The sequence below is a fragment of the Ictalurus furcatus genome, chromosome 20, assembly GCF_023375685.1.
Source record: "Ictalurus furcatus strain D&B chromosome 20, Billie_1.0, whole genome shotgun sequence".
Taxonomy (NCBI): Eukaryota; Metazoa; Chordata; class Actinopteri; order Siluriformes; family Ictaluridae; genus Ictalurus; species Ictalurus furcatus.
Window position 1 is genome coordinate 10,788,694 of NC_071274.1, and position 24,989 is coordinate 10,813,682.

Consider the following 24,989-nt stretch of genomic DNA (forward strand, 5'->3'; position numbering starts at 1 on the left):
ATAACATAGCGTCCTACATAAATTTGGCTGGGACGTTTGGTGTTATCAAGGACCAACAAACAGCCAGGAAGATTGCCTTGGACACTGCACTGGTACTGGCTTGGTCGCAGCTGGTCTGCATTTGAGAGGCGTGCCATCCCTAACAATATTCATGTTGTGATTAATAGTTTTTCTTTTTCACTTGTAATGCTGTTCATATAAATACTCTTCTCTTGATTTTGGCTTTAGAACAGTTGCTAAGTGCTTGAAAACTCAACAGCCTCAAAGAAGGTTTGAAAACCCTGGGGGGTTCTGGAGGCAATGTGGAAAAATCCAGCTACTTTTGCAAAGGTCATATGTCACCCTCAGCACTACACCTACAGCAACTTCTCTGCTCTGACGGAGCCTGAATTGAATCTGTCGGTCTCTTCCAAAAGGAACACAGAGAACCCTCTTTATTGAAATTCAAGGTAAAGGAATTTTTGAGTCCTAATAGATGTCCTCTAAAAAATACCTATCAGTTGTGATACAAATTGACTGTGGGTAACTCCCTTGATTTACAGTACTTGCTAATTATTCCTTCATCTACAATACTGTTTGTTCCATACTTTTTTTAAACATTACAAAAATGATTTTGGTACTTATTTCTTAAATATTTTTAGGTAATACAATGAAGGAGGGGAGGGGGGGCACAGTGGGTTGAGGTTTTGATTCCCACTGTGGCCCTGTGTGTGCAGAGTTTGCATGTTCTCCCTGGGTACTCTGGTTTCCTCCCCTGGTCCAAAGAAATGCATTGTAGGCTGATGGGCGTGTCCTGTGTGTGTGTGTGTGTGTGTGTGTGTGTGCGATTGTGCCCTGCAATGGACTGGCACCCTGTCCAGGGTGTCTCTTGCCTTGTGCCCCATGCCCCCAAGGATAGGCTCCAGGTTCCCTGTGACCCAGTAAGGATAAGCGGTACAGAAAATGGATGCACTGACAATGAATGTGACTAATTTAATGTTTTCATTTTAAAAGAGAATACAAAAACATTGTTAGGACACTTGTCATAATATAACAGACTTGATAATGTCTAAGGTACAATTTCAGCCACTTCACCTCAGGGTTACCACCTCATGGTCACCTTCAGATAGTCCAATTCAGAATAATATTACAAGTATTAGAGTTGTGTACCTTGTTATTATGGGTCATGTGACATGTTTAAAGTAAAATTAAATTCTATTTTCTTTTATAAGAATGCTAACCACTACCCACTTACCCCTGTTCTACTGATGAACCAGCGACATCTATAAATTCTTTTTTTTTTTTTTTTTTTACACACACACACACACACACACACACACACACGTGACCTCACCCAAACATTCACTTCCTTCACGACATTGAAGAGAATGAGGTCACAATATCCTAAAGCAAATACATGTTCACTGCCTATATCTTCCAACTGTTCATCAAGCCTATGCTGATTTTAAAAAGAACATGATTTATGCAATTCAATTGTCCAGGCTTTTGGGTTTTGTTAAATGGTATAATGTTCTGGTTTTGCAGAGCGTTAACATTTTCTTACAGTTCTAAGTCTCTTTTTAAAAGATACAGGTTTGTGTTCTTGCCATACACTCTAGAGCAGAGGTTCTCAAACTTTTGTAACTATTGTAATTATAGCTGACACTTAGATGAACATTTTACAGTTGGTTGTGTGACTACATCATTCCCTTCAAATGCTATTGAGCTTTAAATGATGGTATATTTTGTGTATGGGCCATTCTGCAGTGAAATACATGTCAAATTACATGTGATTTAATAGTTTATTTTAATAAATATCAAAAATCTAAAAGGTGTGCGCCATACCGGACACTTAGTTGAACACTTTACAGTTGACTGTATGACTGTAAGTCATTCCCTTCAAATGCTATTGAACTTAGAAACGTATATGAAAATGTCTTATGTAACTTTAGAGACGGTCCCTTAATTTCCGCATATCTGAGAATATCGAACGTCCAACGTCAAACCAACTTTATTCCAGTCTTTTAGCTGGGAGTACGCCAGAGGGGTAGTATGTCCGAATTCTCAGTAGGCGAGAAACAGTAGCTGAGAAATACCCAGATGGCGTACTGCTTCCAGCGAGATTTTGCAGTATGCAACCGATGGACACTACGCGAGTCAAAAATCCCATAACGCTGTGCGACTGGTACGGACGAGCTCAGAAAAATGGTGAAAGACCGTGCGTCCGCTCTTTTTAAGTATTAAATCTTGGTTAAACAGGACTTGTTTAACAATACCTGAATAAATTGTTAACTTGTTTAAGGTTTAAACAAGAAAACAGTTGTCAGCATTTGAAACCTTTTTTGTGATCTCCATCATGCCTTAGCAGGCCAAGCTAACGGTAACGAATTTACCTCAGCCTGTTAATACTGCTAATTCAGTTAACTTTCCTGATGTGTATTTTGCCGTTAATGTGGTTCCCTTTAATCTGGTGGTTCCTTTAAGATTTTTGTGTTTATGATGACGTCGAAGGTCACATGATAATGCCAACATGACAGATATAAAGTGTTTTCGACTTCATGCGGCGCTGCGCATTCCGATCAGCGGCTGACATGAAGCAGTTCAAGCTGGTTCGAATTTTTGCCCTACTTGAGACGGCACAGACGCCACGTCAGTGTGACGTATGGCATCAAAGTACAGCAATAGTGATACGAGAGCAGCTGGCTCCCTCAGCCAGCGCAGCTTCTCCAGAGCGGCTGCTCGAGCTCTGATGACGACACAGCTATTTCACGATTGGACAGACTCACCGATGACAACGATAACATGCTTTTCATGTTTATTCTGACACCTTCATTTCCTCTCAGGCTCATAAATCCGTATTTTTATAGTAGTAAAAACCCTTTTCATGCACTCTTAATGTTATATTGTGACATATTTATCAAAATAAAACTGATTTTTAAAAATATAGACCCATTTTATTGGTTTTTAAATAATACAGGTTTATGTTAAACTTTTTCTGAAATATTACATCTAATCCACTTTGTCTTCTTTACAGAAAGCAAACACCGCGCGAGCTTCACTACGGGAAGTGTCAAGCTTGACCGCTCCGTTTTCAACTCCTCCCGTGACTGCAAGCGGCAACTCTCGCTGATCAGTTACATCCAGCCGAAGTCGATCGCACCTGTCGCACGTCCGGAATTGTATTCATACTACACACATACTGATTAGTACGTACTGTTCCAACAGCTATGCATTAGGTAGTGCATCGAATGCAGTATGTACTATTACATTACGCGATTTCGGACGCAGAGTCACAGTCGCGTGTCCGTCACGTCATATACTCCCTGCTTATTGATTGGCTAGAGAAGAGCTGTTGGCTTAGAACCGGTAGGCCAATAGAGACTTTAATCCCGCCCCTTATTTGCATGACACTTTGTTCGTAGTTTTTGTAATTACACAAACTTGGAAACGAAGGTAAAGAAAATTGCGTGAGTGAAAATAAAATTATGAACAAAAAATTAGCACAGAGAGAGGAAGCATCAGAGTAAATGAAACATGGAAAGCACAATTCTGTTTTTAATTACGATTATTTTGTGTTCTTGTGTTCTTTTTTTTCCAGATATTTTTTTTACATTTTGTATTCAATTCTATGATTAGTGTGTATTTTTTATTTTTTATTTTTACCACCACGATACTTGTGGCGTGAAGTTGACGCCGTATATTTTCCTGTATGGCACCATCATTAGACAGATCATGTGACATTTTCCAGGTTACTTGAAGAGTACATAAAGATCAGCGCTGCCTGAAATCTGCGTCCCACTCCTACATCCGCTTACGTCACTTCCTTACCTTAAAAAAAAACATGGCGTTACTTCTAAGGTCAGTGCACAGTGACTTCTTGCTTAACGTTCAGTATTGTCTAGATTAGAAAGTTTTAAACACACAGCAACGCTGTCTTAATGTTTGTGTTATAATTCTCAGTGAGGTTTAGAGGAGCTTCATGGTGTTGCGAATACGCGTTAAGAGTATCTTCGCTCGTGTTAGCTATGAGCTAGCTACATAGATAGTGTTTTATTGGTGCAATTATTGGGTAATTATTACAATAGTGTGTTTTATTGCGTGTTTAACTCCGTGATACGTGATAGATTATTTGCTGGCGGGTTTGTCAGGTTTATTTTTCATTAAAACAATGTGTAGTGTAATAATACAATAACTCACTGATGCTGCACATTAATCAGAGAAAGAAAATCATAAAAGCTTGCAAAAAATAAATAAAAGCTTGTGTCCTTTTGGAGATTGCATGTAATCCATAAATCAAAGCTAAAGCTGCTTCTAGTGGCTTAGTCTGTAGTACAAATAAGGGGGTGTTTAAACCTTTATTGTCAGTGAAATAAATCAGAAGACTGGCATAAAGTTTGTTTGACGTTGGACGTTCGATGTTCGCGGATATGCGGAAATTAAGGGACCGTCTCTAAAGTTACATACGACATTGTTATACACGTTTCTAACTTCAATAGCGTTTGAAGGGAATGACTTCGTCATATAACCAACTGTAAAATGTTTGACTAGGTGTCAGGTATGACACACACCTTTTAGATTTTTGATATTTATTAAAATAAGCTATTAAATCATATGTAAATTTGATATGAATTTCACTACAGAATAGGCCCATACACAAAATATACTATAATTTAAAGCTCAATAGTATTTGAAGGGAATGATGTACAGTCACACAACCAACTGTAAAGTGTTCATATAGGTGTCCGCTATAACAAAATAACGATATATTTTAATAGCTATATTTTAATAGGTATTAATAGTGCAAATTATATACAATATCCCAGAAATCAATTTTTTTGAGGGAGAGCGAGGGTTCTATGGTCATTTCTAATGGTAGACGGGTATGGGGTTAGAATTGTTTCTTAATTCCAAATAAATATATTATGATCCACAAATAAATGTAGTGAGATTCACAAATGCATTGAATGAGATCCACAAATATGTTTGTAGTTTCACAAAAATAAATTAAATTGACAAATAAATTAAATAAGATTCGCAAATAAAAAGTTTTTTACAAATGTTTTTATGTCACAAATAGGGCTGCAACTAACAATTATTTTCATAATCGATTAGTTGGCCGATTATTTTTCCGAATAATCGGGTGGGGCGGGGCAACCTTTCAGTACCTTTTTTGTTGTTGTTGTTTATTTAAAATAAAATCCACAAACTGAGTGTTACAAATGTAAACTTCAGACTAAAACTTTACACAACTGTTTGTACAAAACAGACAAGAACCCAATACACACACATACACCAGAATATATATTATTAATTTTGGACTGTAGTTTAATTCGGTGCTTTTTGTGCATCCATAAAAATAATGAATAAATACATATATACACAATATAAACAGACTATATATGTGTGTGTGTGTGTGTGTATATATATATATATATATATATATATATATATATATATGTATATATATATATATATATATATATATATATAAATAAAAATATAAATATATATATTTATTTTATAGTATTTATGCATTATTTTGTATGGATGCACAAAAAGCACTGAATTAAACTACAGTCCTAAATTAATAATAAAAACTCACTTTCACTGTACCTTGTGGTTTCTATTACTCACTGTCTTTAGGAATATTATTTTACTTGTGTTTACTTTTGATCATAATGTTTTAATTAGACATTACAGATCTTACTCGTGCTACACTCTGGATCAGCACGTTTACACCACGCGTGAACAGCAACACGGCCTCGTTATAAACACATCACTTCTGTTATAACAACACCAGCTTGCACCAGTTTCCCCTTCCCCTTACACACAGTGGAGCATTTTGGATATAAACATGTTTGTGCTCGTGCAGCACTGTTTATTCTCCGTGGTGTTTAATATAAAATGCTTCCCTGCCTTAGAGGACTTTCTTCCTCAGTCATGTGATGATTTCACCTCTGTCTGATGGTGACTGAGGTCATGTTGGGAATAAAAGGTAATGCTGACAGAAAGTAAACTGAAGAAAGTCATTGTCGGTGATTCTGGGTGTCTGCTAATGCTAGCATGCTTATGACATCATGCGCCGTCGACTAGGAAGCGGCTTATACAGGGCTCCAGGCAAAAAAAAAAAAAATCTAGGAGCCATTGGCTCCTAAACCCAAAATATTTAGGCGCCAATTCAAATTTTCAGGAGCCAAAATATAGTGATGTCATATGACATATGATGATATCATTGTTAAACAGCTACCTCACACTGCCTTTTCTTTCCCCTCTGTACTGTCTGCCTTTGTTTACTCTGCCTCCCATAGTTTACACAATGTATTCTTTACATACACAATATGTGAAATATTCAGTATATCATCTTTAATCATATTACTGTAAATACTTAAATGTTCAGTCATTTGTTTCTTTTTTCACTTTTTTATTCAACTATGTACAATTAGTTGTTTCCTGCTTATTCAGGCTCAGAGTCATGTAGGCTGCATTGAATTTTATTTTCAATTCCCTCATCTCTTTTTCTGTGACTTTATCACTAGCACGTTGCACTGCTTTCACGGTTGGGGTGGCACAAGGGGAAGACCTAGTAATGACACAATCCCTGGCGTTCTTATGGTTTTTACTATCACCGTGCGTCTTCACGGTTTCTTTTTTAAAATGACTCAAACTGGTAATTAACTCTGTTTTACCAGCAATATGTTGTCCTGCTTTAGCACAAAAAGTGCAGTACATTTTCCCATTGTCATAACGTAACCAGGCGAACTCTCGTAGCCAAGCTGTTTTAAACGGTCTTGTCGAGATGAGAGCCGCAGGGACGGGAGAAGAAGACTCGACTCGCTGCGCTTGGCTGTCATCATTTGTAAAAGACTGCACACCGATTGAAACGGGCTGGGATGACTCAAATGTCACTTGAGAACTTTCACTGGTCGAGTTGGTCTCAACATCATCGGCATCTGATGTAGAGGAGGCAGGGTTTGGACGGGCAGGGAATGAGAAAAAGTCTGATATTTTTTTGTTTGCGCATTTCGTTTTCATGTCAGCTGGCCAACATTAGTTAACTACGCAGTTAGCTAGCCTACATATAACGGATACATTCAAATTCCAGCGAACTAAACCGCGTCAAACTAAATTAAACACCTTTAATAAAGTTAACACTTCCAACTTTTTATACCCGATAAACGTGACGTTAAACCTGTTTCTGTTCATCTATACAGCTGATGCGTCAACCACTGCAGGACAAGAGTGCAGAGTTTATTTATTGGAAATCATACAGGAGTGCACGCGATAGGGCAGGTAGATGCAGGCACAAGAGGCGATGAGAGTTCAGTAGCCTAACACAAGACGTATGGTAATTTCTGTTTAATTTGTTTTGAAATTTTGTTTGTGGGTAATGGTGGCCACTGGTGACTGGCAGAAAAAACATGGTTGCAAAATGAAAATGTTAGTCGCATTGGCGACCATTTTAGTCACCATCTGGAGCCCTTTTATACTTCCGGTTAGTAAAAAAAAAAAAACTCGCTAGTGATTATATTTGAGATGATATTACCTTTCTAAAATCCACACACTAGACAGTAGAGTACACAGTGCATAATGTAAGCATATAGTACTTAATTTGGGACAAAACTTTAGTATTTACTCTCAGAGGTGTGTTTTCAGAGCAGAAGTAACGTAATGAGTAAATCTCCCCTGTGCCACGCGCAGACCAGCTAATCGATATTGAGATTCGTTGATAACGATTTTCATAATTGATTATTATAGATTTTATTGATTAGTTGTTGCAGCTCTCATCACAAACACAGCTCTGCCTTGCATTCATTTGTGGATCGCTGCAAACATTTGTGAATTTTGAAACATTTCTAGAGTCAAGAGGTCACATAAATCCACAAATAGGTGGACTCAACCCACCGTTTACTCAAGCCAATCGGATAACCGTCACATTGCACTGACCAATTGTAGCAGGTTCTTGCTCCAACCAATCACGTTTTGTTTTAGAATCAGGACGAGAACAGAGTCATATTGCACCGAACTTGCATATATCATCTAACAGCATCATTGTAACAACATCTAAAAGAAAACCAGCAACATTATGGGTCATAAAGGCATTGTTGTTATAGATGAGTGGTCTGATGGATTAGCAATGATTGATTCACGGATTCAGTAAGGATTCGTTAGACTGATTCAAATGGTAACTCCTAAGGTTCTTTAGTCTTTAAACAGAGTTCGTTTAGAGAATGTAATGATTAGCCTGTTAATTGGATGACACTGGTCGCACTGTGTTTTGGCAGGCTGCCTGCGAGGACAACGTTTTCTTACCAATGGCATCTTTTCCCGATACACCGTCTTTCTCACCACACTCAATTTTCTGCAAAATCACAACTCTGATTTCGCCATGGTTTTGGTAGTGATGCAGGAAACACTTGTGAAAACGCATATATTCCCTTAAAATAAAGAATTTACGACCCATGATGTTGCTTGTTTTCTTTTATCTGTTGTTATATTGTTGCTGTTAGATGGTTAGAATAACTCTCCTGTCGTCTTTCCTCCTGATTGACCATGTCGGAGAGCCTTCATAATATGCGGGTTCGGTGCAATATGACTCTGTTCTCATCCTGATTGTAAAACAAAATGTGCTACGATTGGTCAGTGCAATGTGACAGTTATCCGAGTGGCTTGAGTAGATGGTGGGCGGAGTCCAACTATTTGTGGGTCTGTGTGCAGTCTTGACACTAGAAATGTTTCAAAATCTACAAATGTGTGCAGCCATCCACAAATGCACAGGACGCGATCCACAAATGAATGCAGGGCAGAAGTGTGTTTGTGACATAAAAAAATAAATTTACAAATCTCATTTTATTTGTCAATTTAATTTGTTTTTGTGAAACTACTAACATATTTGTGGATCTCATTCAATGCATTTCTGAATTTATTTATTTTTTGTGAATCGCAGTACATTTATTTGTTGCTTATAATCTATTTTTTGGAATTATGTAATAATTCTAACCCCATAGATGGGCTCTGAAGAAACCAAGAGAGTGAGTGACAGACCTGGTGGGAGAGTGACACAGTGCACATCCTGATTGTCTCTGTTTGTGCTAACTAACCTATCAGTTTTCCCGTTAGGTGGGCTTTACAGTCGACCTCTCTCTCCAGTTCATGCAGTGCTATAGCTACGACGGCGTTTTAGTGCCACATAAAAAAAAAGCTTACGAGAATGAAGTCATAGTACTACGAGAATAAAGTCAAAAACACTGTAAAGTTGGCTTTATATTGGATATTCACAGATTCGAGATTTTGCTCAAGAAATAAACACACAAAAATGACAGTGTATTTTCATGCGCTGAAATGGATAGAAAACAAAGTACAACTGAATATTTTTAATACACATTTTGTCCTAAATAAATATGCAAAAAGTGTATTAATGATATTTTCAGTTATTTGTTTTCCATCCAGTTAAGAACAAGAAAATACACATTTAGTAATTTTTTTTTTATTTTTGAGAAATAGAAAAGCAAATCTCGAATCTGCAAATATAAAACCAACTTTACCGCGGTGTAATTTCAACGTTATTCTCATAGTACTACGACTTTATTCTTGTAATTTTGACTTTATTCTCTTAGTACTATGACTTTATTCTCAAAGTACTACGATTTTATTCTCGTAATTGTATTTTTTTTTTTTTTATGTGTACTAAAACGCCGTCGTACCATGGCAGTGTCCAAAAAAAAAGTACAAAACGCACTTCACCCCAGATTACACTAAAGTGTACCCATGCATAATAGGGGTAAAAAAAAAAAAACAATGACAGTGTAGCTCGCTGTACTGTTTGCAGTAGGGATTTCTCAGTTACCCATAGTGGGTTAAATGACTGTAAAAGACATGTTGAGCTGAGTTTAATAGGTGTCATTCATCCATTAGCATAGCTAACGTTATTTTAACTAGCTGCTATAAGGAGCTACTGTATTGATGTCTAAGTGATGAGGACAGACTCCCTGTAGACATGTGAAAAGTAGTTATTGAATATAAAAATTACTCCATGAGTGGAATTCATTTAGCAGACCCTTTTATCCAAAGTGACTTACAAATGAGGAAACAGTAATATAGTATAATATCATACGAAACAGTGTAAGTACGTATTTTAATGTCACATTTTCAGCATACTTGGATTAGGTGAAATCATAAAAACAAAGTATGTATGTAACCTATTACATAAGACAATATAATAAGGATACACCTTATGCTTTTATTTCATTTGGGCAGGGCAGTAGCTGGTGAAGCCACTTACCTGAAATGAGTTTTTGCAGGTTGGGATGTCTGTTAACTGATATTTGCACTTAATATTGTGCTTCAGAATATTTCTTTTCTAGTAAATATAATTTTGATTTTTGTTTTTATTCCTCATACTTTTTTGGAGCTCTGATTGAGTTTGACCGTGTTCATGATGAGTTATGGTAGCTCTACTGTAATGAAGCATAAAATTCTAATGAAGCAAGTTAATAGTGTGACTAGAGTCTGTCTGATTTTGATCTAATCTACTCACTGATTTGTTGCATCTTTTACTTTCTTTGTATTCTAGGATGGTGGCCCGGCAGGGTCTATGTCCATCTCGGGCACAACTCTGTAGGCAGTAAGTAGTGTGTGTGTGTGTGTGTGTGTGTGTGTGTGTGTGTGTGTGTGTGTGTCCTAGTGGGCCCTATTTCTTGTGTCTGGAAAACTTAATAGGATTACTTTGAAATAAGGTCAAAGTGCTGTCTGCTAAGTACTAAAGGTAAAAAAAAAAAAGAGAGAGACTACGAAAATTTTGTAATGGTGTGTTGAGCGTCATTTATATTACCAAGGAATTTATGAAAGGTCACATCAACACAGATTATTTGTCCTTTTCTATTTGAGCAGTGCTGTTCCCATGGGAACCTCAGCAAAAGAGGAGATGGACAAATTCTGGGCCAAAAACTCTCGACTCAACAGACCTCTTTCTCCTCATATAACCATTTATAGGTAAGGCCATAAGTCTGAATACTGATACTCTCCATATGTGGCTGAAAGAATAGGCCTAGTGTTCTATCAACAGGATGCTCCAAGATGAGGACACCAGTAAGGATGTCACTATACCAAAAATCTAGTAGTCAGTACCGATACCACCAAAAGTACACGATACTCGATACCAAAGTCAATACCACGATGTGGTATAAAAATAAAATTAAAAACTCTCCTGGAGGACATCCTCCTCTGGCTGATACTGGCATAAAGAGAGAGAGGGGGATATTTTAATTATCAAACACTGTCTGACAATGACTAATAAAACAGTGGCGCCTACAAGTGCTAAGGTGCACTCCTAACTCCGCGCACGCGCGCGCACCCCTTATACTCTGAATGCAAGCATTAGTTTAAATTCACTGATATGGTGGCAGGCAAAAAAGGTTTATTAAAACAATTAACATTTCTATAATAATTTGTGACATAAGGCTACATTTTGCTGACAGGACACAGACTGAATGCCACTGCATGGTGGTCCATTAGGAGGTAGTTTATAACATTGTAATGTGTTAGTGTCATTAACAAATAACTGTCTATCGCAAACATGACATGGAGCATAACATTAGCTGGTTTCACGGCCACAATGCAGCTGCCTCAAACAAACATAACATAGGACCAGTCTTTCAGGTGCTTCGCCAAATTCGAGGTGTTTCCTCGCTTTGTTTCAAATGAACGATAGCATTGGTTGCACACCGGCTTCAGAGCATCAAGTATATGTTTGCATTCTAGGCGGATGACAACAAAGTATTTCTATATTTGACTCTTACCACCTTTCCTCTCAATGAGTTGGAGCAGAGCTAAACTTGTCGCCATCTTCTGTAGTTTTTCCCGTGTGCTTGTAGGCGTTCTTCTTCTTTACCACTTGTGGACCAACTAAAACACTTGCACGTATTTGCTGCCCCCATCAGTTCCAGAAGAATTGCAACCTCAGTAGTTTCATTACCAACGGTACCTACACTACTGCAGAAAAACATGTACCGTCACGTTTTAAGAATGTTGGTATCGACTTGGTACCAAAGTATCAGTTCTTGTGACATCCCTAGACACCAGGCCAATTTGAGCTTGAAAGCATAGCCTGAAAAGGATTTAGTAACATTTTGTTGCACATAGTTTTATTATAAAGCATCTGTCAACAAATGTTATAAAATCTAATTTTATATCAAACTAGAACTGTGTGAGTTTGTCAGAGCATATAATAATTGCCAGTAACATCTTGAAACAGCTTGTCCACAATGGTGGAAAATGTGAGTGGGAACGACTGAGAAGAACACTTTTGCAATGCATAGTGCTCTGGGTAAGTAGGGTAAAATTTTGATTTGTGTACCCTTGAATACTGTGGTTGCTTCTTCCCACTTGGTAAAAAAATTACAGTAATTAGTATAAGATGGCTTGCAAGTGACTTGTCGGTAGTAGAATGGGTGGGACTGGATATGTAATTACCCAGAGGTCTCCATGGATGTCTACGGTGATTCCTAGAGATGATCTTGTCAGAGGCCCTTTTCATACCTGGTATAAACATCCATCTCATGTGGTCCAGTCACAAGTGGACAGATGAGATGGATAGATCACACCTGGTATTTGTCAATTAAGTCTCCACTGGACCAATTGTGATTGCATTTCATTAGTAGGACGTGTGACAAATCTGTCCAAAGCACCCCAATGTCATGTGAAATCACTTGTAATAATTAGTAGCATCATTCATTGTTTCTTATTGAAGCAGTAATAAAAAAAAAAAATGCTGTTTTATTAAGTATTTCACCAAGGTCCTAAATTGTCAAGTAATTGCATATATTGTCAAGAATATATAACAGCTGTAAGAATGAATAGACCATTCTTCCCTGGCAATAATTTACATTTATACAGCAGAGGAGCTTATGCTGAGAACAGTAACAGGCGTGCATATTAGAGGAGACTGTGTGTGGGAAGCGTGCACATTTGGATATAGCGGCTTAATTAATATAATGTTACCTTTTCAAAAAAAACACTCATGCTGCAGACAAAAAAAATTTAAATGTTACGTGCATCAATGGCTGGACAAATGGTTTAAAAGTAGCTTGAATGTACGGTCCCCTCTGAAACTATTGGAACAGCAAGGCCAGTTCAGTTGTTTTTGCTGTAGACTGAAGACATTTGTGTTTGAGATCAAAAAATGAATATGAGAAGAGTTTAGAATTTCAGCTTTTATTTCCTATATAACATAGCACGTTTTTTATCAGACCCAATTTCTAGGTGAGCAAAAAATCGGAACATGCAACTCCCAGGTGTATCCTGTTAGATTGATTGATTGTTTAAGCCAGTGGCTCTCAACCAGGGGCAAATTGTTTTCAAGAGAAAAAAAAAAAACACAGACAGGGCATTATTTGGGTACTTGGTGTATTTTATTGCTTTTCAAATACAATGTGCATAAATGGAAAAACTCCGCATTCAATCTCCTCTGCATTTTCTTTTTACTGGGGAGAGGTGAAGCTTAGCCTGCCTTTTATCTAGCTGTCAGTGCAGACCAGTGTTGACAGTTCCATACCTGTACATTATATAGTTTTATAAAAGTCATAAATGTTATTTTTTTAAATCATAAAAGTTATGAATAAAGTACAAAAGCAAAAAAAAATCAAAAACAGATTATAGATTAGGGGGGTGTGTGTGTGTGTGTGTATGTGTGTATATATATATATATATATATATATATATATATATATATATATATATATATATATATATATATATATTATATTATATAATTAGAGCTGTAACAACTAAACGATAATAAGCAATTATGAAAATCATTGTCCACGAATCTCATTATCGTTTAGTCGGTCTGCGCGTGGTACATTTACTCATTACGTTACTTCTGTTCCAAAAACATGCTCCGGAGAGTAAATACTAAAGTTGTGTCCCAAATGACGTACTATACACTTATTTACAAATGAAATGATAATTTGCAAAAACCTATGAGTGCTAGACAAGTTCAAATGTCGCACTGATGTATAAAATAAAGGATAATTCAGAAAGTCAAATTAAATGTCACACCAACAATAAAATGTAAAAAATAAAATCTTGAAATGTTTTGATTCAATTTTTATGTTAATATTATTAATTATAAATATTGTTAAAATAAAGCAACATGTATAGAAATGACTGTTTTAACATATAGCCTATAATTATTGTTGAGTGAGGGGGTCATTGTGGTTTGTTCGAAATATGCTAGGGGTCCAGAGCTCACAAAAGGATGAGAACCACTGGTCTAGTGTATGAATTTTAGAAAGGTAGTATCGTCTCAAATGGAACACATTCGTTTTTTACTAACCTGAAAGTTTGCCTCCCCCATCCAATTAATTGAAAAAAATAATCGGCCAACTCATCCATCCATCCATCTTCAACCGCTTACTCCTTTTCAGGGTCACCTGGAGCCTATCCCAGGGAGCATCGGGCACAGAAGAATGGGAGAAACTGCCCAAAAATAGGTGTTCCAAGCTTGTAACATCATACTCAAAAGACTTAAGGCTGTAATTGGTGCCAAAGGTGCTTCAACAAAGTATTAAGCAAAGGCTGTGAATGCTTATGTACATGTGCTTTTTTGTTTTTTATTTTTAATACATTTGCAAAGATTTCAAACAAACTTCTTTCACGTTGTCATTATGGGATATTGTTTGTAGAATTTTGAGGAAAATAATGAATTTAATCCATTTTGGAATAAGGCTGTAACATAACAAAATGTGGAAAAAGTGAAGTGCTGTGAATACTTTCCGGATGCACTGTACCTTCTTTTAAATTAATAATAATTAATTCCACAATTCTGAAAGAAATGCAAATAAAAGCTTTATTCTCTCCATTTCAACAATTACTCAAATTAATATTAACACATGAAATAAATTCTGAAGATTACATTTAGATTTGTTAACTTATCATTAATTCATATTAACATTAATAAATCTTTCTTCAAAAACAAGCATTTCTACTTTCATTGAACATCAAACTGGTAATTTTAAAAAAAGTTTTAATGTACTTAAATTACATTAACATTAGCAATTCTGAACACCTAGTCTCACAACCACTCATCATTCAACGCCCTTATTTAAGACTAAGGGGTAAATTCTTCTTCACAAACAAAAGCATCTCTGCTTTATTGCACCTTAGTCGGTTTCTTTTCATGTTCATTACATTAGATGCAGAGCTAAAGGTCCTTTCGCTGTCTACGCTCGTACAAGGCGTGGGCAAGTATTTTCTTACCACTTGCGCAAGCACAGGCAGACGGCTTTGATTAGTGGCCCAATACATAAGTCCGCTCTCGTGCCTGGGAATCACAGGTTCTGCTAGATAACAACTTGAGTTGACACACTCGCACTCTACGTCACAGTCCTGTTTTCTTGAACAGTTTCGTTGAACATGGCAGAAAAAGATGCTGTTGTTGATTCACTTGTGTCTATGTGAGTCTTCTTTTGTTGTACGATATCTAAAAGTAAAGCATAATGTAAGAACTATTAGGCCTATGTGTTTTTATAATGACTAAAAGCAAACTTCTGAATTACTGAATAGCCTATTATATTGAATATTATATTTCTTTAGATAGAAACTTGCCTTCTAGATTCTGCACATCTTGTCTGTCTCCAGGTTGTCCGAATTTCTTAATCTCCACAACTAGCAGTTTGTCGTTTCGTGTCAGCATAAAAAAACTTTTTATATAGTGGATCAAGGACCATTGTGATACAGTACGTATGGTTGGAGGTGGTGTTCCTGAAGTGTTTTTGTACTACCTCCAGTAATGTTTTTTTGGTTGTTGTTGTTTTAACTCCTTGTCTGCTTCTTTGCTGAGTAACCTTTGTAGAGTCTCGAACAGGGGGATAATGTCAGCAGTGGACACATCATCTTTGCTAATCTCTCTGGTTATTTGTTCAAACCGTCAGAGAAGTCTGGTTATGCTTTCCATCAGTGCCCACTGCTGCACATTAAGTGTGACAGGTAGCTCGTAATCTGCAGCGTATGCAGCAAGTGTTTTTTTTTGTTTGTTTCTTCCAAAAGACTTTCCATCATTATACAAGGTGCTATTCCACCTCGTAGTTACATTCTGCTTAAGTATCTTTAGTGGAAGATCCATCTGTGTCTGAATAGACTGCAGACGTGAAGAAGCAAGTTGCGAGTGTTTAAAGTGGCCTACGATCTTTCGGCACATACTGACCAATTCTGTCACGCTTCGCTGGCTTAATATCCCTTCATTGACAGCGAGCTGGAGGGAATGAGTCATGCAGGGCATACTTAGATCACTGTCCTTCATGGCTTTAGCCATATTCCTCACGTTGTCATGTACAACGGCGTGCACTCTTGATCTGTCAATTTTCCATCTATCTAACATGTCAGTGAATGCTTGTGAGATTGCCAGTGAAGTGTGAGAACTGGTAAGTTCTTGTGTATGAAGCAAGACTAAGTTTATTAAATACTTTGAATATCTATGGTGAAGCTCATCGAGGAGTTATGAAGTCTTGTGAATATGATCTGCCACATGGTTGTATATCTCCGGTAAGCAGACGTCTCCAAAACAACACAGAGTCTGTAAAGTGTAGCGAGGCTCAAGGTGTCTTAACAGTTGCTGAAATCCCGTGTCTTCCAATACGGAGAATGGTTGATCATTAAGCGCCATGAACTCCATTAATTTCTGAGTAATTTCTAGCGCTTTTGTGCTGCCAGATTTTAATTTTCTAGTGCTGTCAAATACTTGCGTGATAGAGGGAGTCACGCTAGCCTTTGTTTGGTTTTTAGCTGAAGCAGCCGCCGCTTTAGCTTTGACGAACTCCTCATATTCCTTGGTGTGTTGGCATCTATGGTGTGTAATCAAATTAGTTGTGTTAAAAGATTTAACTTAAGTTCCATCTCGTGAAATTTTATCAAAGCAGAGCTTACAAACTACAGTTTTGTCGTCATTGTCACCCAATTCAAAATAATTCCACCCAAGAGACATCTTTACACACAGCACAAATTTGATGTGTTTTCCTGACCTCTTTTGATTGACAGGATATAATCTGCCCTGATTATCGGATGTTTTTAAGCTATCGGCCGATAGCACGAAAAATTACCTTTATCGGCCGATACATCGGTGCATCTATACTAAACAGCGAATCTGTCTGTGTTTATTACAAAACAAAAAGCAGAGAGACTTTTTGCACACTCAACCAGCAAAAGGAGCTGATCTGAGGTAGAACATCTAGTCTATACACCACCTAAAAATTATGCATATTTACCACTTTGCAGCTAGCACTTCAAACCAGAGAATAGGTTACTAGGTTTTTAACAGAAAACACTAAATAGTGATTTTGTCTGTGTTTAGTACAAAACAGAGAGCAGAGAAGCACCATATCTGGAAAATGGAGTCAGAGGGAGATAGAACAACCAGTTATTCACTGCTATGAAATGCTTGTCTACACCCAAGTAACTAGTAGTAAGATGGCTAGTTTAGATCACCAACACAAAGGTAAATAATCATGTAACACTGCTAGCTAACTTTATGGTAGCTACTTGTGTTAATGCTAACTTGATTTAGCTCGGTGTAATTTTGAAAAGACCTACAGTTACTCTCTGCCTGCCTCCCATTGCACTTCTCACTTCATCTGTATATTCCAGCCACTGTTTAGAAAATAAAAATAAACGAGACCAAAAATAAAGTCGCAATATTTTGAGAATGTCATCATATCAGGAAAGGTTGCATTATTTCAAGAATAAATTCAGAATGCTATGACCAAATGGTACATATGTGTTAAAATGAAGGGCCTTGAGGATTTGGTGATGCTATAACTTTCAAATAAAGAAATAGACTACTTAATCTTCTGGTGTATCACACTTTGAAACATCTTTGCCAGAAATTGCATTTGTTTTAAAAGAAAGAACACACAAATTTGGAGGAAATTGATTATTTTGTTGAAGGAGAAATCACAGGCAGTGGTTGCCTTCAAGGCTGTCGATGGTTACATCTGTGGCATAACAGCTGTAACACAATGATGCTCAGTACAGCAATTGAGCCCCCAATGTGTTATGGCATATGGACTCACAATAAGGCTTAAGTTTATCGTAGGAATCCATATGCAATAATGCAGTGAGGGCTTGATGTTGAGTGCACTGGAATTCCACTCCTATGGGATAATTAAATTTTTTTTATTCTCATTGTCTCCTGTGAAACTACACCCCCTTATTGAATGGCACACAGATGTAACCATCGATAGACTTGAAGGTAACCACTGTCTGGGATTAGTCAAGTCAAGTTGCTTTATTGTCATTTCAACCATATACAGCTGGTACAGTACACAATTAAATGAAACAATGTTGCTCCAGGGCCATGGTGTTACACATAAGACCTACACATTCTACATAACTTGGCATTTGGGGCATGGCGCAAGCTTGGCTCAGGTGGTAGAGCGGGTTGTCCACTAATCGTAGGGTTTTCAGTTCAATTCCCGGCCCACATGACTCCACATGCTGAAATGTCCTTGGGCAAGACACTGAACCCCAAGTTGCTCCCGATTTCAGGTTAGTGCCTTGCATGGCAGCTCTGCTTTCATTGGTGTGTGAATGTGTGTGTGTGTGTTAATGAGACACAGTGTAAAGCGCTTTGGATAAAGGTGCTTTAAATTTACCACTTACATAAAGTGCACATTGCAAACAACAGAAGACAGTATAGTAACTAATAAAACAGGACAATGGGCACAGTAAGCGACAGTGTAGCACCGACAGCATACAGCAGATTAGCTTGTGGACATAGCAGTTATTGTGGTAGAAGCCAGGTAAAATGTATAATAGTGTATAATAATTAAACAATATTTTTATAAGTACAGTAGCAGCAAAAGTACAGGTAGTCAGTACAGACATGTGAAAAATTGCAAGGGGAGTGGGATAGTGTTCAGTTCAGTATCTGTGTGTGTGTGCGTGTGTGTGCGTGTGTGTGTCAGTCCAGTCTCTGAGTATTGAGGAGTCTGATGGCTTGGAGGAAGAAATTGTTACACAGTCTGGCCATGAGGGCCTGAATACTTCCAGACGGCAGGAGTTTGTGTGAGGGGTATGTGGGGTCATCCACAATGCTGGTGGCTTTGCAAATGCAGTGTGTGGTGTAAATGTCTAATGGTAAATAGCGCACTTATATAGCGCTTTTATCCAAAGTGCTTTACACTGTGTCTCATTCACCCATTCACACACACTCACACACCAATGGTAGCAGAGCTGCCATGCAAAGCGCTAACTTGCCATCGGGAACAACTTGGGGTTCAGTGTCTTGCCCAAGGACACTTCGGTATGTGGAGTCACGTGGGTCGGGAATTGAACCGCCACCCCTACGATTAGTGGACAACCCGCACTACCAACTGAGCCACAGCCGCCCCATCAAGGATGGAGGGAAGAGAGCCCCCGATGATCTTCTCATCTGTCCTCACTATCGACTGCAGGGTCTTGCGGTCCGATACGGTGCAATTTCCAAACCAAGCACCATTTTTGATCCGGAGAGGCTGCTGCGTGCTACTGTCATACCACCATTATGACTTTATTCTTAAAATCTTGTATCTTTATTTTTTAAACAGTGGTCTTAAAACACAGTCACAGTTTTCAGGCTGCTATTATGTTTATTTATTGGACTGTGGTCAACTGTTCTTTCCCTCTGAGCAATGGTATTGGATTTTGGTGCTCAACTTTCATTTTGTTACATTGGTGGAAATCAAACCCACCATTATCAAAGTTATTATGCCTATAAATACTGCTAACTGGACTCTAATTTCACTTTTACTAAACGTGTTCCATTAGTGGAAAATTCATAAATAGAAAAAACACTGGCTCTGCAGTAATCAATTATTATTGTACACTTTTAAACCATGTGCCTAATATTTGACTGGTTTGATTGTTTGTAAAACAAATCTGTATTGAAGTGGAATAAATAGACTTTTTATTATTTATTTATTTTTTTAAAAACAGTTAAAGGGGACCCTGGCTACAAAAGATTTTAGATCTTCATAATGCACATTCCATCTCCTCATAAGTTTTGACAGACAGTCTGGCATTCATTTAGATTTTTTATTTTATTTATGGTATTTGGCAGACACCGTTATCCACAGTGACTTAAATCTTTTTATTTAATTTATACATATGAGCAGTTGAGGGTTAAGCGCCTTGCTCAAGGGCCCAACAGTGATTGCTTGGCAGTGCTCGGGTTTGAACTCTCATCCTTCCAATCAGTAGCCTAATGTTTTAACCATTGTGCTACCACCGCTCACTTGTTGATGGTTATTTAAATGTATAAAAAGTATTTCTGGAATTTAAATTTCAGCTTTCCATCCATGATGTTTAAAGCAATTACAGCTCTGTTAATTTTTTTTCTGTCATATGAATTGTGTGTGGAATAGATTTTATGATAAAACGTGACTATATGCTAGGAGCTGGCGTTACTATGGTAACTGTGCCTTGCAGGTGGTCAGTCCCCATGATGATGTCAATCACTCACAGAGGAACAGGCGTAGTGCTCAGTGCAGGTAACACACACACACACACACACACACACACACACACACAAAACTAACTAACTATCCTCTAATCAATAAAACAGGAGATATTTCATTTTACTTGCCATACTAATGAACTATAATTTCAACAAGATATTTCTTCCTAGGTATGCTTAGCCAGAATGTGTAAAATATGTCCTCTGCTTTGAAAATGTATGTTATTTGTCTGCTTATTTCAAATAAAGGAAGTACATGTTCACTAAATATTTCACTGGTTTAAACTGACAGTTAAACCAGTGATTGAGGGGCTGAAAATGTATCTTATTGACTGATTTTATTTCAAATCAAGAATTTAGTGTCCTATAAATTTAGTTTGTCTGGAGTTGTTGGTTTAACCAGTTAACGCTAAGAAGGTGACTATTACCGCTTAGTGTGATGTAATTTTGTTCAGTGTTAACAGTATTATTGCTGTGGAAATAATCTAAGTGGATGTGATTATTTCCTATTTTGGTCAGGTATTTCTGCTTTTGCAGCTGCTGCGCTAGTATTGCCGGGCAGTTTTCCTTACTACTTGGACCTGGTCCACTCGTTCTCCATGGGTCCAGCTCTCATCACCACAGCCAAATTTGCCCTGTCCTTCCCAGTGGCCTACCACACTTACAATGGCATTCGCCACCTGGTAAGCACATACGCAACATTACAACAACCAAAGTCACCCTACCACAGCAGCTGCTTGTTTGCTGTACATATAAAACAGTTCTTTCTGACTTGAGTGCAGATGTTCCTAGACATGTGTGGCAGCAATGATGCTGTAAAATGACAACTTTTCAGTCAGGTTTTTTACTGTTACTAGTGCAGGTTGAACTGGTGGTGTCCATGGCACCTTCCACACCAATTGTTACCCCACTTCCATAGCCACTGGGACATTTTATTATTCGCTTACACACTTTCAGTAAGTGTTTTATCCTGGTGAGGTTCACAGTGAATCCAGAGGTTATCTTGTGTAACATTGGGTGTGAAGCAAGAATACACCCTGGATGGGATGCTACATTAGCAATGGAGGGCTGTCATTAAAGGAAAATGGGTAAACAAGGAAACTGACCATTAAATATGTAGTGGATTGATTTCCCTAATAATATTATGATCCTAATGCACATGTACCCTAACTCAGAAATCAGCGTAGTAGCTTCATTGTCAGTTAACTTGTTAGTCAGCAAGTTAAATTATTAAAGATAACCGCAGTAGCTGCATTCATTTGGCAATTAATGTTAACATGTTATACACTATATTTTTCTCAAGGCATGTTCAGAAATAGTCTGAGGAGCTGAGTGAATGTGTCTTGATTTTAGATTTAATTTAGCAAGTTGTTAATAAGATTCAATTATAAATTCGGTGCAGTCAGTGAAATCTAATCTTTCCACCAAGTTGTTGTTTTCCGAATACTGTTGATCAGATCAGAAAAAATAAACTATAGATTATTAACACTCTTTGCATTAAGTAAGAACCAGATGTGTTTTTGAAGTTTGTTTAGGGTGCAAAAGCTTATATGGACAGTGCTCTTAAACATTGAAAAATATTTTGGATTTGATCAGTAAGCACAGTGGTGCTTGTAAGTTTGTGAACCCTTTAGAATTTTCTATATATCTGCATAAATATAACATAAATAAGCATCAGATTTTCATACAGGTCCTAAAAGTAGGTAAAGAGAACCCAGTTAAACAAATGAGACAAAATATTATACTTGATCATTTATTTATTAAGGAATATTCTAATATATTACATGTCTCTGAGTGGCAAAAGTATTTGAACCTCTAGGATTGGCTTGAAATTAGATGCAGGTGTTGTCAATCAATGGAATGACAATCAGGTGTGAGTGAGCACCTGTTTTATTTAGAACAGGGATCTAGCAGAGTCTGATCTACACAGCAAATGTTTGTGGAAATCTATCATGGCACGAACAAAGGAGAGTTCTGAGGACCTCAGAAAAAGAGTTGTTGATGCTCATCAGGCTGGAAAAGGTTACAAAGCCATCTCTAAAGAGTTTGGACTCCACCAATCCACGATCAGACCGATCATTTTACAGACCACTGTTATTCTCCCCAGGAGTGGTCGTCCAATAAAGATCACTCCAAAAGCAAGACGTGTAACAGTCCATGAAGTGGAACCCAGGGTAACTAACTAAAGGGCTCTCTCACATTGGCTAATGTTAACGTTCATGAGTCCACCATCAGGAGAACACTGAGCAACAATGGTGTGCATGGCATGGTTGCAAGGAGAAAGCCACTGTAATGCAAAAAGAACATTGCTGCCCTTCTGCAGTTTGCTAATGATCACGTGGATGAGCCAGAAGGCTGTTGGCTAAATGTTTTTTGGACATATGAGACCAAAATAAAATTTTCGTTTAAATGTGAAGGATTATGTTTGGAGAAAGGAAATCCATCATAAGAACCTTATCCCATCTGTGAAACATAGTGGTGGCAATATAATTTTTTTTTTTTTTTTTAATTGCTTCATGAGCAGGATAAATTACTGATCATGTCTGTTTTTGTATGAGAGGAGAAGGAATCATGCTGACATGCTACTGTGTTCTCAATTTTTGGTAGTAAAATAACACCATATGCAAACTGCGTGCTAAAATCAACACAATTCTCATACCACAGTGAGTAAATCGTTTCCTTTGTCTTCAGACACTTTCATTTTCTTTTAGCTATAAAAAGGAACATGATGATATTGCATATAATTGTGTAATTGAGTGGAAATTTATTTTTGTTTTAGCAAAACACTTGCTGTGCGAACAACAAATCAGGCAGGAGATTTGATATAGGAGCACATTAATGATGCTTAAGTGCCAGTGAGGGTCAATACATTGTTAGACTTTTGAATTTGAGAAACATGTGAAACAAATTAAACATGACTTGCATGTTCACACTAGAATATCCTCAGGAAGAAATCCATTAATATTGCTGATAAAGCATAGCAGATTCACCTGTGACTCCTCATAACATAGACATGTGGTAGTGTTGCTGCACTAAATGCTAAATGATGCTGTGGGGAAATGGACTGTACCAAACCAAAGGGAAAAAAAAACTTTTTATCTTTTGTTTTTACATCTGAGAACACATCATTTACCACTGTGGGAGGTTTGTGTAGTTACCTAGCTATTGTGGTTAACAGTAACTGACTACGTTTACATGGACAGCAGTAATCTAATTATTGACCTTACTCTGAGTAAGATAATAATGTGATTAAGGTGTTTACATGAGTCGCTTTTAGAATACTCCTTTCATGTACCTGTTTTACATGTTATAGGACATAATTAGATTAACGGCACACGTCATTACGTCACCGCGCCACGCCGTCCGACGTCCCTCCAGGATTTCACGTATCAACATAGAGTTCGTCTTCGTTATGGTACCATATACAGTTTTGGGTGTTTTTATTTATTTATTTTTTTTTTTTAATGAACGCTTTAAGTGCAGTCGATTATTTTTCATGCTGTACGTGCAAATAGACACCTGCTTGAAGCCGTGGGCTGTGTCCCAAATCGCGTACTTACCGTCTATATAGTAGCCGAGATACATGTATTTTTCCCTGCTACAGGCCTATAGTAGCAAGTATGCGGTTTGGTATGCAGCCGTACTCTCCTGTTCGCCGTAAAATGTTGAGCACTGCCGTGTGTGATCGTGTCCTGTCGCAAAATGCGGTGAAAACTCTCACACGACGTTAATAATGTGATTAAGGTGTTTACATGTCTGTGATACACGTCGATAATGCGACTAAAACAGGAGTTACTCCACATGTCTTAATTCGATTAAGATCATACTCGAAGTAAGCACTAATCAGATTAAGGTCATTAAAAATTGCTGTTTACATGGTAGTTTCTTAATCAAAGTATCGTCTTAATCGGGTTAAGAGTGGATTATTGTTGTCCATGTAAACGCACTGATTGTCAACAAATTCAAATGTTTACACATCTGGGCATTTTGTACACCCACAGCACAGCTGCTGCCAAAACTCAGCTGCTATGGGACTGTATGGAAAGTTATATGTACTTGAGATAATATAATTCCAATTTTATTTATGTATATTTAACATTGCCAATTGTTACCTGTTCTGCTAGTTTCTGAAAGTGTCTGTATACAAATGCCATTACTTACAGTCTATGTCTGATGGTAGTATATAGTGATTTCAGTATGCAGTGTGCATGACCTTAAATGCAGGTCTTGAACTACATTTTAATTTACATTCTTGTTTTTGCTTTCAGATGTGGGATGTCGGTAAGGGCTTTAAGATCCCTGAGGTCTACCATTCTGGCTACATTGTTATCGCTCTGTCCATTTTCACCTCAGTCGCCTTGACTGCACTCTGAACCTGATGTAGTAATGAAGAAGAAAGTGTTCAAAAAAAGAATGTGAGAAACAGAAGGAGAATGAGATGGTTTTTGTTTGTGACTGTCTTTAGATGCCCCTTGTGGCCCTGACTCATTAATAAAGGAAATTTCTAAATTAAGAAATATCTATA

At 37.5% G+C, this 24,989-nt stretch overlaps 1 protein-coding gene across 12 annotated transcripts; it reads left to right on the plus strand.

The window, feature by feature from the left end:
* The first annotated feature begins 1,308 nt into the window (after positions 1-1,308).
* sdhc (succinate dehydrogenase complex, subunit C, integral membrane protein) lies at positions 1,309-24,989 on the plus strand. Of its 12 annotated transcripts, XM_053651392.1 has the most exons (8): positions 1,309-2,197; positions 3,014-3,185; positions 3,728-3,837; positions 10,550-10,600; positions 10,867-10,968; positions 20,437-20,498; positions 20,984-21,147; positions 24,733-24,989. In XM_053651392.1, the coding sequence occupies exons 3-8, from the start codon at positions 3,821-3,823 to the stop codon at positions 24,835-24,837; spliced, it is 501 nt and encodes a 166-aa protein (XP_053507367.1). In that variant the 5' UTR covers positions 1,309-2,197; positions 3,014-3,185; positions 3,728-3,820; the 3' UTR covers positions 24,838-24,989. The 12 variants fall into 12 exon arrangements, with proteins under 12 accessions (XP_053507367.1, XP_053507372.1, XP_053507366.1 ...); XM_053651397.1 differs by having other exon boundaries at positions 3,014-3,837; positions 20,403-20,498; XM_053651391.1 differs by having other exon boundaries at positions 3,014-3,837.